Genomic DNA, 14,955 nt, shown 5'->3' with positions numbered 1-14,955 from the left:
GGGAAGGAAGTGTTTGGAGTGATGGTGGTGTGTATTGTGTGTGGTGTGTGGAGGGTGTGCGGAGTGTGTGCAGAGCTCCATGGGTAGTATCTACCAGCCTGAGTCACATGTATGCCTGGTTCCTGTTAACACAGCATATATCCTGCGTTACACAGTCTCACCATCCTCTCCTACACCTACTCTGTTAGTCTGAGATGCTGGAGTTATTTTCAGCTGAGTCTGTGGGGCCTGCTCGGTGAGGTCTACGCTCGTCTCCAGAGGACACTACTCTCCACAGGAGGCAGGGGGCTTTTCCATCCCTAAAGGGGCCTATATTAAATCTCAGTAAAATACACTGAGCCTGGGAAAGAAACACAGAAAGGCCATGAGTCTTAACTGAACTCTTACTGGGGCAGATTAACAGGGCTCCGGAGCAGCTGATGGACTCTTACTGGGACAGATTAACAGGGCTCCGGAGCAGCTGATGGGCTCTTACTGGGACAGATTAACAGGGCTCCGGAGCAACTGATGGGCTCTTACTGGGACAGATTAACAGGGCTCCGGAGCAACTGATGGACTCTTACTGGGGCAGATTAACAGGGCTCCGGAGCAGCTGATGGACTCTTACTGGGACAGATTAACAGGGCTCCGGAGCAGCTGATGGGCTCTTACTGGGGCAGATTAATAGGGCTCCCCTTGCAGCTGAGACCAATTGTCACTCTCACAGACCCACAGACCATTAGATAAACACACAATACATACAGAATACACAGCAAGACTCCAACTGCATTCCAAAAGTTTTGTAAAAACCAACCACAACAAAACCATGAGGACAGCATTACTTCATTATAACACTTACTTTCCTCTTTCAGCAGGAAGTAAACTAGTCCTCAGGCCTGTAAGTGAATGGATGTATATGAGTTAGACATCTCTGCCTAATTAGCTGACTGACTGTGTGCCAGATGTTTAACCCAGGAGATTGTTAACCTAGAAGTCCCCTGCTGGGAGGGTGGCTTCACCCAGAAGACATCTCTTACCTGAGCTTTACTGCAACACTGGCTGTTCTTTAGAAACAGCACTAACTACTGCATTACCATCTGTAGGGCTCACTACTTATTTGGGGCATGTACAGGTGTCCTTCAGAAAGTATTCATTCCCCTTGAATTATTCTACATTTTGTTGTGTTACAGCCAGAATTCAAAATGGATTAAATAGATTTTTCTCCTCACCCATCTACACACATTACCTCATAATTACATGTTTTTTTCAAATGTATTGAAAATGTATTACAGAAATATTTCATTTACATACAGTATTCACACCCCAGAGTCAATACTTTGTAGAACTATCTTTGGCAGCACTTACAGCTGTGAGTCTTTCTGGGTAAGTCTCTAAGAGCTTTCCACACCTCGATTGTGCAACATTTATACATTATTATTTTCAAAGTTCTTCAAGCTCTGTCAAATTGGTTGTTGATCATTACTAGACAACCATTTTCAGGTCTTGCCATAGATTATCAAGTTGATATAAGTCATGTATTCTTGGTAAGTAACTCCAGTGTATATTTGGCATTGTGTTTTAGGTTATTGTCCTGCAGAAAGGTGAATTCACCTCCCAGTGTCTAGTGTAAAGCAGACTGAACCAGGTTTTCCTCTAAGGTTTGTCCTGTGCTTAGCTCCATTCCCTTTTTTTTTTATCCTGAAAAACTCCCCAGTCCTTAACGATAACAAGCATACCCATAAGATGATGTAGTCACCACTACGCTTGAAAATATGTAGAGTGGTACTCAGTAATGTGTTGTATTGGATTTGTCCCAAACATAACACTTTTGTATTCAGGGCAAAAAGTGAATTGCTTTCCCACATTTGTTGCTGTTTTACTTTAGTGTCTTGTTGCAAACAGGATGCATGATTTTTAGCATTTTTATTCTGTACAGACTTACTTCTTTTCACGCTGTCATTTAGGTTAGTAACTGCAATGTTGTTGATCCATCCTCAGTTTTCTCCCATCACAGCCATTAAACTCTGTAACTGTTTTAAAGTCACCATTGGCCTCATGGTGAAATCCTTCCTGTCTGACAACAGAGTTAGGAAGGACGCCTGTATCTTTGTAGTGACTGTGTGTATTGATACACCATCCAAAGTGGGATTAATAAATTCACCATGTTCAAAGAGATATGTCCGTTTTTTTTGTGTGTTTTCTTTTACCAAACTACCAATAGGTGCCCATCTTTGCGAGGCATTGGAAAACCTCCTGGTCATTATGGTTGAACATGCGTTTGAAATTCACTGCTTGACTGAGGTGCGTTACAGATAATATGTGGGGCACAGTTATGAGGTAGCCAATATGTTAAACACTATTATTGCACACAAAGTGAGTCGATGAAAATTATTATGTGACTTGTTAAGCAGATTTTTTTCTCCTGAACTAATTTAGGCTTGCCATAACAAAGGGGTTGAATACTTATTGACTGAAGACATTTCAGCTATTCACTTTTAATTATTTTGTAAAAATGTATAAAAACACAATTCCACTTTGACATTATGGGGTATTGTGTGTAGGCCAGTGACAAAAGAAAACTACATTGAATCCATTTTAAATTCAGGCTGTAACACAACAAAATGTGGAAAAAGTCGAGGGGTGTGAATACTGTCTGAAGGCACTGTATGTATGAGGGCAGACTGAGGCATCAAGAGCATAAGCCTGCGATCTGAAGCTAAAAGTTTCAGTAAAATACCAGAGACCACTTCGGAATTTAAAGATTCCATTTCTGCTCATCGTGTTTGCAACTGATTGAGTATGTTAGGAAAGAAGGTAGACTTACCTGAAGTACAGATTGACATGTTCAGCTGCTTGTTTATAGAGCCCCTCAAACTGGTCTCTGGCCCACTGCAAAGACACATGGTAGGTCTGACTTAATGGGGTTTTCATTTTAACTTCAGTCTGATGCACACTTTTCATTTAAGCATGGTCTCAATCACCCTCAAAATGCTTATCCATTCTGGGGCAAGTTTGAGAGTTAAGAGTGTAAAAAGCTTTGCATTTTAGATGAGTTGTGTGTGTGAGGGATTAAGAGATAAGTGGAGTATGGATGGATGGACTGAGTTAGGAGTTTGTACTGTACTGTATGGATGGAGATGAACTGAGTTAGGAGTTGATGCTGTACTGTACTGTAAGGATGGAGATGGACTGAGTTAGAAGTTAGTACTGTACTGTAAGGATGGAGATGGACTGAGTTAGAAGTTAGTACTGTACTGTAAGGATGGAGATGGACTGAGTTAGAAGTTAGTACTGTACTGTAAGGATGGAGATGGACTGAGTTAGAAGTTAGTACTGTACTGTAAGGATGGAGATGGACTGAGTTAGAAGTTAGTACTGTACTGTAAGGATGGAGATGGACTGAGTTAGAAGTTAGTACTGTACTGTAAGGATGGAGATGGACTGAGTTAGAAGTTAGTACTGTATGGACGGAGACGGACTGAGTTAGGAGTTGATACTGTACTGTACTGTATGGACGGAGATGGACTGAGTTAGGAGTTGATACTGTACTGTATGGACGGAGATGGACTGCGTTAGGAGTTGATACTGTACTGTATGGATGGAGATGGACTGAGTTAGGAGTTGATACTGTACTGTATGGACGGAGATGGACTGAGTTAGGAGTTGATACTGTACTGTATGGACGGAGATGGGCTGAGTTAGGAGTTGATACTGTACTGTATGGACGGAGATGGGCTGAGTTAGGAGTTGATACTGTACTGTACTGTATGGACGGAGATGGACTGAGTTAGGAGTTGATACTGTACTGTATGGACGGAGATGGGCTGAGTTAGGAGTTGATACTGTACTGTACTGTATGGACGGAGATGGACTGCGTTAGAAGTTGATACTGTACTGTATGGATGGAGATGGACTGAGTTAGGAGTTGATACTGTACTGTATGGACGGAGATGGACTGAGTTAGGAGTTGATACTGTACTGTACTGTACTGTATGGATGGAGATGGACTGAGTTAGGAGTTGATACTGTACTGTATGGATGGAGATGGACTGAGGTAGGAGTTAGTTCTGTACTGTACTGTATGGATGGAGATGGACTGAGTTAGGAGTTGATACTGTACTGTATGGACGGAGATGGGCTGAGTTAGGAGTTGATACTGTACTGTACTGTATGGACGGAGATGGGCCAAACCTAAGTTAAGTCAACGTTGGGTCAAATTGTTTGGGGTATATCAACATAAGGTTAGTGTTGTAAGGTTATGCTCTGGATAGCTTGCCAGCCATGTGCCAGTCAGCCTGCCAACCAGTCAGTCAGTCAGAGAGCAGCCATGTTTAAAGTCTGTTAAACGTAACGTGGATGGCAGCTCATAGGGTAGAGGAATGCCATGGCCTAAACTCCTTTAATATGCTAGGATTCCAGAATGATGGTACAGGAGGTTGATATGACAATGCTAGGTTGCTGTGATGATGCTAGGCTACAGGGATGCAGTCCAAAACACATACAATCAGACTGCGGTTCCATGCCTCACCTGCAGGGTGTGCTCTATGCGGTGAGGGAAGTTCTTCAAGGTGCACAGTGGGATGGCATTCTGGGAGCCGGTCTTGGCCGGTCCATAGGACTCAGTCAGGTGGGGAACTACCACTAGAGTATGGCCCTTACTACCCAGGGTACCCCCCTCCAGCATGGGTCTCTGGTGCTGGACACAGCGGCCATCCAGGTACACTCCTGTAGTGCACACACACACACACACACACACACACACACACACACACACACACACACACACACACACACACACAGACAGAGAAATAGTACAAAAATAGTAAACCAATAAGAACAGCTAAAAGTCACACAGCATATAAACAGGCTTGGGTTACTTTTAAAATGTATTTCGTAAATAGCTTTACATGTATTCCCCAACCGTGCCGATAGAGGACTGAAATACTATGTTATCTGTCTGTCTGCTCCCCCCACCATGCGTTCCACAATCCCTATGATTATGTAATGCAGCTATCTACAGCATTACATAATCATAACCTAACGTAGCAGGCATAAAATAAACGCCTGAATCTACACTGAACAAAAAAACGCAACATGCAACAATTTCAAAGCTTTTACTGAGTTACAGTTCATATAAGGAAATCAGCCAATTGAAATAAATGCATTAGGCCTTAATGTATGGATTTCACAGGACTGGGAATACAGATATGCATCTATTGGTTACAGATACCTTAAAAAAAAGGTAGGGGGTAGATCAGAAAACTAGTCAGTATCTGGTGTGACCACCATTTACCTCATGCAGCGCGACATCTCCTTCGAATAAAGTTGATCAGGCTGTTGATGTGGCCTGTGGAATGTTGTCCTACTCCTCTTCAATGGCTGTGCGAAGTTGCTGGCTATTGGCGCCATACACGCAGTTAGATCAAGACCCTGGTGAGAACGATGAGCATGCAGATGAGCTTCCCTAAGATGGTTTCTGCACAGTTTGTGCAGAAATCTTCAGTTTTGCAAATTCACAGTTTCATCAGCAGTCCGGGTGGCTGGTCTCAGATGATTCCGCAGGTGAAAAAGTCAGATGTGGAGGTCCTGGGCTGGCGTGGTTACACATGGTCTGCGGTTGTGAGGCCGGTTGGACATACTGCCAAATTCTTTAAAACGACGTTGGAAGCGGCTTATGATAGAGAAATGAACACTCAATTCGGTGGCAACAGCTTTGGTGGACATTCTTCCAGTCAGCATGCCAATTGCATGCTCCCTCAAAACTGCACATTTTAGAGTGGCCTTTTACTGTCCCCAGCACAAGGTGCACCTGTGTAATGATCATGCTGTTTAATCAGCTTCTTGATAGGTGGATGGATTATGGATTATAGGTGGATGGGATTATCTTGGCAAAGAAGAAATGCTCACTAACAGGGATGTAAACAAACTTGTGCACAAAATTTGAGAGAAATAAGCTTTTTGTGTATATGAAACATTTCTGGGATCTTTCATTTTAGCTCATGAAACATGGGACCAATACTTTTTACATGTTGCGTTTATATTTTTGTTCAGTATAGATCCCCTACATACTGGTCTTGACCATAAGAAAAAAACTGTCAGGGGAAGTTCTGTTCTGCACTGTTTAACCAATCCAGTAAATGTGGAGGAGGAGTTAAAGTGTGTGTGTGTGATTTTCTCATTAATGTTGTCGCCCTGTAATGTCCAAACCGGAAGTTGCATCACAGGCTCTCTTTCTATGTCCCCTGAAAACCGGTTGTTGAGGACTCGGCAGTGGCTAGTTACATAATGACCTCAGAGTCAGAGCCACACTGGGGAGTGAGTCAAGTCTGTCTAACAACACCAGACAGACAGACATACAGTTGCTAATGAACTGACCTTAGGCTGATAACTACACTGATTCTGGTACTAGTGGCATGCAGGCCTATGTGCTATTATTACCACAGCTATTACTACAGAAATAAAGGAGAATGAATTGCCTCTAGTGGTGTTTATTACTGATGCCGATAACTATTAGCCATTGGTTGTTGTACTAGTAATGTTATTGATGTCGATACAGCTAGACGTGTGTGTTGGTCCTAATATTGGCAGTAGCGTGGGTGTTGCCAGTGTATGGACTCTGTCACTAGTAGTAATATCATTAATAGGATCATGATACAGGGAGTAGCACAGGCACTGGTACTGACTGGCTTCCACGTTGTCCAGAGCTGCAGCTACTCCATCCAGGCCCATGAAGAAGGTGTGCCCATAGACCTGCTCACTGTCTGGGTCCAGGCGGTTCTGGTGGGCTGTGATGTTCATGTTGGGGTTCATGACTCTGACCGCCTGGGCTGCTACCTCTGACTTCTGTCTCTGTGGAAGTAGAGGAAGAGGAGGTCGTCGGTGAGTGAAGGGAAAATCAGCCTCTCTTGATGAACTTCCCCTCGTTTCCCCATGACTTACTCAAAGAATAGCTGGAATACAAAGAGAAAACTGAAGAGAAAACACAAACACTGAAGGCAGAAATACTAAAACACAGAAACATTAAAACACTGAAACACTAAAGGCAGAAACACTAAAACATAGAAACATTAAAACACAAACACTGAAGGCAGAAACACTAAAACACAGAAACATTAAAACACAGAAGGAAGAAACATTAAAACACAGAAACACAGAAACACTAAAACACAGAAACACTAAAACACAGAAACATTAAAACACTGAAACACAGAAACACTAAAACACAGAAACACTAAAACACAGAAACATTAAAACACAGAAACACTGAAGGCACTAACAATAAAACACAGAAACATTAAAACACAGAAACACTAAAACACAGAAACACTAAAAGGCAAAAAGCGAGAAAAAGAGCAGCAATGGTGTGAACTGGGTGACAAAGAAACTAGAGAATTGAGGGGAAGGGAAACCCAAATATTTACACAAGCAGCAAAGGAAATCAGGATACACATGAACTCATCATAGATGGGTCTTATATAGCAGTATCTTGTATATTTCTCCTTCTGACAGACATCTGGAAGATGGTATGAAAGCCAATGGCAAGCACTCGGTCACATTCAAATGAGGTGGAAAGGAAACCTAAATCACCATGACTGTGGCCTACGGATACATGCATGGCTCACAGCCATTTAGTTATATAAACAGTTTGCCGGACACAATTTTTCCTAAGCACAATATGTCCTAACTATATTCAGATTCAACGCAGACAGATATGTGTTTTTACCATTGGGGTGTGTAAGGTTGGATGTGGGAGTGCGTGTGTGTGTGTGTGTGTGTGTGTGTGTTTTTCTCATTAATTTCGTCTTGACTTGGCTGACGAGGCAGAAAACTAAACTAAATATAATAGGATCAGGCTGTACAATCTTTCCAATCAGCAATATATCCCCGTTTATGAATGAAAATGTGATATGAACTGGAAATAGATAAACATGTTGTTTTGTACTTTGATCAATTATAATGGGAATGTGTAAGAAACTTATCAGGAAAAGGAGCTTACAATTGTTGGGAATTGGCAGTTGTTTCCTTGTGGACATGTGAGCTACCTGTATAAAAGTGTTCCTCTTTCTCCATCTGAACAGAACCTACAGAAACTACCTGTGAAACACTCGATCGGAAAACTGTAACTATGGCGATAAAGACCATCCTGCTTCTAAGCGGTGCCTTTGCACTGGACGATGCAAAGTCCTTGATGGAGGCCAACCTGGACCAGCTCCCTGCTTTCAACCCAGACTGGAGACCAATGGTGAACGTATTCATCATATGCAGGAGATGGGTGGTGAGGGAAACAGCATTGAACAGAGCCCAGGTCTCCAGATGTTTCAGGAAATTGATGCTGTTAAGTATCAAGCTGACGTGAATGACCTGGAAACTCTGGAGCCCTCGGTAGAGATGGATGGAGAACAGGGCTTGTATCAGGAGGCTTTTCAGGGAACAGGGGAGAGGTTGGAGGGGACAGAGTGCAGGAGCGCATGTCCCTCTGGCTGGTCCAAATACGGATCCCGCTGCTTCAGGTACAGAGTCTGAGCAGTTCTGTGTGTATCAGGGAGCCAACCTGGCATCCGTCCACAGCACAGCAGAATATAATTTCATACAGAAGATGGTAATGATACAAACTGGGGGATTTTCTCACGCCTGGATTGGAGGTTATGATCTTGCTCAGGAAGGCCTATGGCTCTGCAGCGATGGGTCCAGATTTGACTTTACCAACTGGAGCAAAGGACAGCGGGACAACTACCAAGGCAAACAAAACTGTCTGTACTTTAATTATGGAGCTGAAAAACGCTGGGATGAGGGAATTTGCAGTACAAGGTTTCCCTCTGTGTGTTCTAGAAGAATGTGATCTCTCGCCTGTGAGTCAGATTAATATTTATTTATCTTTCCCATGGTTTTAAATGTTAACAAATCTGTGTAAACATTAAACTTGTTGCCACGAATCATGATTAACAGAGAAACACACTCTCAGTATAAATTATACTTTCTGTCTCTCCTTCTCTGCATGTGTCATCAACATCCATCAATAATGATTTTGTCACAAATAAAAGATCAGTTCCATCTTAAAAAGGAAAATGTGTTGAAAATGAATAAAAACAATTCTACAACATAAAAGGCATCTGATAATTTCAATATCTAGTAAGCATTTTGAGAATTGTGCTTGTGTTTAGAATTGCTTCTCTCTTACCCCAATGTCTTGAGACCTGAAGAGAAATTGTCGGTTTAGATTGGATCTCTCAATGGAGTCCATGTCTGTCACAGTGATGTGCCCACCCTCTCCAGCCCCCAGGCCAATCAGAGCAAAATTCTTGAGAAGTTCACAACCTATAGCGCCAGCCCCAACCTGACGACACATCATGACAGAAGACATGTTAGAATACAAAATAAAATAGAACAAATTCAACCCAAGCTGCATTCATCTACTGTATAAATATCACTTAATCAACACATTTGTCATAGTATATGCCAAGCTACTTTTTGCACATCAGAGGGTATTAAGACTTTCACTCCAACACACTCATGTGGAAACAGAACTGGTGAGAGTGCAATAAAACAAGCATGCACGCACAAACTCACGCGCACACACACAAAGCAAAACAACTAAAAGCTAGCATAACACATGCAAAGGAAGCCTGGAAGGTGAGGGCTTGGCAGGACCAAACGCTAACAGGAATTGCCACCTGAATCACAGCTGTTTCCTGCACGTGTCATTATCAACACTAGCAGGAATGACCAGAGGGAAAGAATGACACTGAGGCCTGTTTGGCCATGCAGGGGGCACCCCCTGCTGGTGAGAGATGAGAAGACTGGCACTCACAAGGAAATACTTCTGTTCACCAAGCCTCTCCTGGAAGCCTGATCCAAACACTGCAGTCTGCCCGTCATACCGAGAGCCTCTCTGCAATAGAGACAGTAGAGCAGTGGATAATGCAGACAGGCAGGGAATACATATCCACCAACACATGCCAATTGATAATTTTCCTGATAGATAAAACATAGCTTCCTAAGGCTACATTAATTATTCTTTATGGGGGGAGATAGTAATCGATAGCTAGCTTTTGGCTGATATTATATATATATTTATTTGAATATGTATTGGCTGATATTAATATTTTTTAAATATTATGTATTAAAATCTTACTGGTGAACAAGTGCTCTCTGTCAGTTCCTCTCCCTCTCCACCGTTGCCTTCAGGAAGGCACTCCAGTGCATCAAAGTACAGCCACTGCTGAAGAGGGGTGAACTTCCCAGTGCACGCCTATAGGGACACCAAATATGAACATCAGGCACACAGGCAAACATATCAACACTATGAACCATACAGCACATCACAGGCACTTCACTATCCCTGGCAGTGCTTTATGGAGTACAGAAACCGTAGCAGTTTGCTCATAAAGGTGTAATAAATGCATTCTACTGTCAAGGGGCTTGACTAGATCATAGGGCAGCTTTGAATTATTGGGACTGCAAGCTCTTCATATTTCTTTAGTGCCTAAATGTGTTGGATACCTATGTTCCTTCTCGGGACTTTTGTCCTCACCTTCATGACTTCTTGGGCGGCCAGCCCTCCGATGAAGGCGTTAACAGGGGCCAGGTCACCACAGGCAGTGAAGGACAGACTCTGCACCACACCTTCATCTAACTGATCCAGATGGGACACCTTATTCAGTTCTGTCACCATGGCTACCAGTAGCTCAGCATCCGACTGTAGGGGGATGGATGGACAGCCGACTCCATAGTAAGACAGAGCATGACCAGTTTCTTTAGGGATTCTATCCAACTTGAGCTACTGGTTCAAATATCTTTCACAGATTCTAAAGATGCTTTCTTAGCCTACTGAACATGACAAAGCGTGGTGAGACAGGCAAATACAGTATAATGTCATAAGATTTCTTCTACCAACACATGAATGTTCCATACCAGAAAAATAAATATTATTTTGTATTGTCTTTCACTGACCTGGGACCTGGGCTTAGGTAGTCGTCCCACTCTCTTCACAAAGCCATGCAGGGCTTGGAAGGCCAGGTGCAGTGTCTGGTGCTTCGTCATCTTCCCATAGTCAGTCATTACTAGTAACTCAGGGTCAACCAAGGCCTCGTCAAGGGGTTTCTGTAACAAGTACAGAAAGTATAGGCATAAAGTAAGCATAGTGAACTGAGTGCAATGTCATTGAACCCCATATTGGTAAGGTTGGCTTTCCATATGATACAGTAAATATCAAAATATTATTATTGGGAGAGATGAATGCCTAGTCCAACATAATTAATTTGATAAAATTAAGAAACAATACTTACAAATTGTAGTATTTTAGACTTCTTGACCTCAGTTGCTACGCCGCCTTTCTTATACTCAGAAAAGCTTGAGGTGTCACAAATACTGAAGGAATCAGGGCCTGGCAATGAAAGAACATGTCATCATTTACACACACATCATAATGTATGAATCATCATATTCATTTACATTTCTGTCCATATTAAATGTCATCACCACCACTGTCATGCCATTTCCTGTCATGTATTATTTTTTTTTTTTAAAGTAGCTTAGATATGCCTCATATTACAACAATTATATAATATTAAAAAAGGAGATGTCCTTTCGAGAGAAACTAAAGTTGAAATATCTTTCTAGTAAACAAGTTTTACTGGTGGCACTTAAGGGGCAAAGTACATTTTCTGCATTCTTGTTCTAAACCACCATTATTTTGGATGCTTTTCCCCTGTGAATAAGAACTCACCAAGGACTTTGATGTCCACTGGTCCATAGCTATTGAGCTTTGTCATGCCACACACTTCAGAGAGGGACACAGTGCTGCCATTTACAAAGCCATGCCTCTGTTCAATGCATGTGACCACTCCAGGATCCGCCTATAGACGCAAGAGAACAATGTGTAACAGTGGTTTTTGCTCTATGATCTTGTCCACTGACATACTGTTTTCCCAGGTATAACATGAAAATGCCACCATCTTCAATAGTTAAGGAAAGGTAAGCATTGGATACCTTGGTGATATGATCTATCATGGCTGATGCAGGTGTCTCCCCATCAGTGTCCAAGACCTCAAACTCCTCCCCAAAGTCACAGAATAACTGACTGCAATAGAACCAAAACAATAACCATTGGGGAACTGAACCAGCTATGCATCACTCATATCTACTATGGATGAGGACTGTTACAGGACAGGTTATTATTGGTTAAAGTAGAGATGGTGTGTCACCCCCCTCACCCACAAAGTCCTTTGGTATCAGCCACAATGAACTTGATTCCATTTGAATGACAAAACGTCCCAAAACGCTGCTGGTCATCCAGAGAGGAGTCAGTCAGCACCACCACCTGGGAAAACAAATAAGATATGTTCTCACCTTTAATATTATTGCTATACCTAGGGTTGAAAAAATCTGGTCAGCTTCCTGAAAATTCCCAGGTTTTCCAGAAATCCTGGTTTCCTGTCTGTTCCCTCCTGATTCCAACAATCTTCCAACCGGGTTTTCCAGAAAACCATGACATTTTGAGAACGTTACCAGATTTTTGCAACCCTAGCTGTGTAATGCAAGTCCAGAGAGAAAGTGGGTAAACGCAGGGCAAGGTTCAGGCCTACCTGGAATTGTTGCAGCAGCGTCTCCTTCAGTGGCCCAGTGTGGGCAGACACATGGACATGGGGGTTAAGGCCAGACAGCTGAGATAGGGAACTCAGGGCTCGGTTCTGACCAAGGTGAGATGCCAGCAGGAAAAACTGGAAGGGAAACATTGGGGTTCAGGAGTAGTTTGACAAAATAACATCTGATCTGAATGAACATTTTCAGAATGTTATATGCCCCTGTATTCCTATTTCCCTTCTTTAATATCAGGTGCTAAATAGTTACAGAGATGGCAGTGTGATAGAGACAGCCTAACGTGGATTGCTCTAAATAGTTATTGTCCATGTTCCATCTTCAAAGTACATATGAAATCATTAGACAGGTTTCCATTGACTTAGGTTTATTCGACAAAAGCAAAAAAAAATCTTTGCGACAAAAACAAATCTTTGCGACACGAGTAATGGAAATGGCAGATATAGGATATATTTTCTAAAGATTGACAACATTTTTATGGATTTTTCTTTTGTCTAACTTTATTGCGACAAATGATGATGGAAATTTTGAAGGTACATGATGTAATGTCATCATGTAACTATAACGCTCCAATCCACATTTATGCTAATTCTTAATGCCTACTACTTTCAAAATAAAAAATTTAAACTTTAAAAATAATGTTTATTTGCAGGACATTATCAATCAAATCAAATGTATTTATAAAGCCCTTCTTACATCAACTGATGTCACAAAGTGCTGTACAGAAACCCAGCCTAAAACCCCAAACAGCAAGCAATGCAGGTGTACTGTAGAAGCACGGTGGCTAGGAAAAACTCCCTAGAAAGACCAGAACCTAGGAAGAAACCGAGAGAGGAACCAGGCTATGAGGGGTGGCCAGTCCTCTTCTGGCTGTGCCGGGTGGAGATTATAACAGAACATGGCCAAGATGTTATGCATGAATTGCATGAATTGCTTCGCCTTGCTTCGCCTTCTGGTTGGCTGGATGCAAGTTTCACCATCCGATTATTTCAGATCCCCAAGTGTGCAAATTTCACCATGGCATGGACCTTGGCGATACGTTGGCACATGATAATTATTAGAATATGGTAAATATTTGTCACGAGTCCGACCGAAGGGTGGTTCCCCTTCCCGGGCGGGTGGCGCTCGGCGATCGTCGTCACCGGCCTATTAGCTGCCACTGATTGTTTTTCCTCCCCCTCCTTGTATGTTTATTGGTAGCACCTGTTTATGTTTCATTGGTTTGTCTTTATTAGACAGCCGGCCCGCCTGGTTGTTGTGCGGGATTATTTCAGTGTAACCTTCGGCTCTGTTGTAGAGGTACGTGTTAGTGCCTGGTCGTGATTTTTCCGTTGTACATTTTGATTCCCTGTGTTTGGGAACGTAACTATTGTGAGCACCCTGTGGTGCGTTGGTGCTATTAAAGACGCACAGCATTGCACTCTCTGTCTCCTGCGTTTGACTCCACACCCACGACACCCGGAGCATTACAATATTAGTACATTCTTACATTATATCCATGCTGGCTTCGCGGCTACAGTACTTGAGACATGAAACAGAGAGGTAGGAGGCATATTTTAATATTTTAAAAAATGTATCCTTTATTTAACCTTTATTTAACTAGGCAAGTCAGTTTAGAACAAATTCAGACTGTCGCCAAATTATTCATGGGAATAATTATGTTTGGAATTAGATCTATTGATATAATTAGAGAATATATTGTTGTTATATGAGTACTCAAATTGTTTATATATATATATATACAGTACCAGTCAAAAGTTTGGACACACCTACTCATTCAAGGGTTTTCTTTATTTTTACTTTATTGAAAAAAAAAATTGTTTAGAATAATAGCGAAGACATCAAAACTATGAAATAACACATATGGAATCATGCTGTAACCAAAACACCTTCCTAATATTGTGTTGCACCCAGTGGAGGCTCCTCAGTGAATGTAATAAAAAGAAAAATCGTGAAACATTAAAGTTATCCTTTTTTAGACAAAACTATACTAAATATATTCACCTCACCAAATAGTTTATTAAAACACACTGTTTTGCAATGAAGTTTTACAGTAGCCTCAGCAGCACTCTGTAGGGTAGCACCATGGTGTAGCCGGAGGACACTTAGCTTCTGTCCTCCTATGGGTACATTGTCTTCAATACAAAACCCAGGAGGCACATGGTTCTCACCCCCTTCCATAGACACACTGTAATTATGACAGCTTCCGGAGGACATCCTCCAACCTATCAGAGCTCTAGCAGCATGAACTGACATGTTGTCCAGCCAATCAAAGGATCAGAGAAGGAATCTAGTACTGAAAGCAAAAGCTACAGTTAGCTAGCACTGCAGTGCATGAAATGTGGTGAGTAGTTGACTCAAACACAGCTGATGTGTTGT

At 42.1% G+C, this 14,955-nt stretch overlaps 1 protein-coding gene across 2 annotated transcripts in view; it reads right to left on the bottom strand.

Annotated features, from left to right (window-relative positions):
- The window catches only part of LOC139371339 (ubiquitin-like modifier activating enzyme 7), a 77,410-nt gene that overhangs the window by 60,242 nt on the left and 2,213 nt on the right, over window positions 1-14,955 (bottom strand). For both annotated transcript variants that reach the window (XM_071111681.1, XM_071111682.1), the window contains exons 3-15: window positions 12,564-12,698; window positions 12,192-12,298; window positions 11,968-12,058; window positions 11,705-11,834; window positions 11,265-11,362; window positions 10,930-11,079; window positions 10,511-10,675; window positions 10,112-10,228; window positions 9,788-9,868; window positions 9,158-9,313; window positions 6,663-6,828; window positions 4,508-4,704; window positions 2,804-2,868 (exon numbers count right to left, since the gene is read on the bottom strand). In XM_071111681.1, coding sequence (XP_070967782.1) covers window positions 2,804-2,868; window positions 4,508-4,704; window positions 6,663-6,828; window positions 9,158-9,313; window positions 9,788-9,868; window positions 10,112-10,228; window positions 10,511-10,675; window positions 10,930-11,079; window positions 11,265-11,362; window positions 11,705-11,834; window positions 11,968-12,058; window positions 12,192-12,298; window positions 12,564-12,698 — 1,658 coding nt within the window. The remainder of the gene's footprint in view (window positions 1-2,803; window positions 2,869-4,507; window positions 4,705-6,662; window positions 6,829-9,157; window positions 9,314-9,787; window positions 9,869-10,111; window positions 10,229-10,510; window positions 10,676-10,929; window positions 11,080-11,264; window positions 11,363-11,704; window positions 11,835-11,967; window positions 12,059-12,191; window positions 12,299-12,563; window positions 12,699-14,955) is intronic.

Source organism: Oncorhynchus clarkii, chromosome 17 (assembly GCF_045791955.1).
Source record: "Oncorhynchus clarkii lewisi isolate Uvic-CL-2024 chromosome 17, UVic_Ocla_1.0, whole genome shotgun sequence".
NCBI classification, from domain to species: Eukaryota; Metazoa; Chordata; class Actinopteri; order Salmoniformes; family Salmonidae; genus Oncorhynchus; species Oncorhynchus clarkii.
This window is presented reverse-complemented; position numbering and strand designations above follow the sequence as displayed.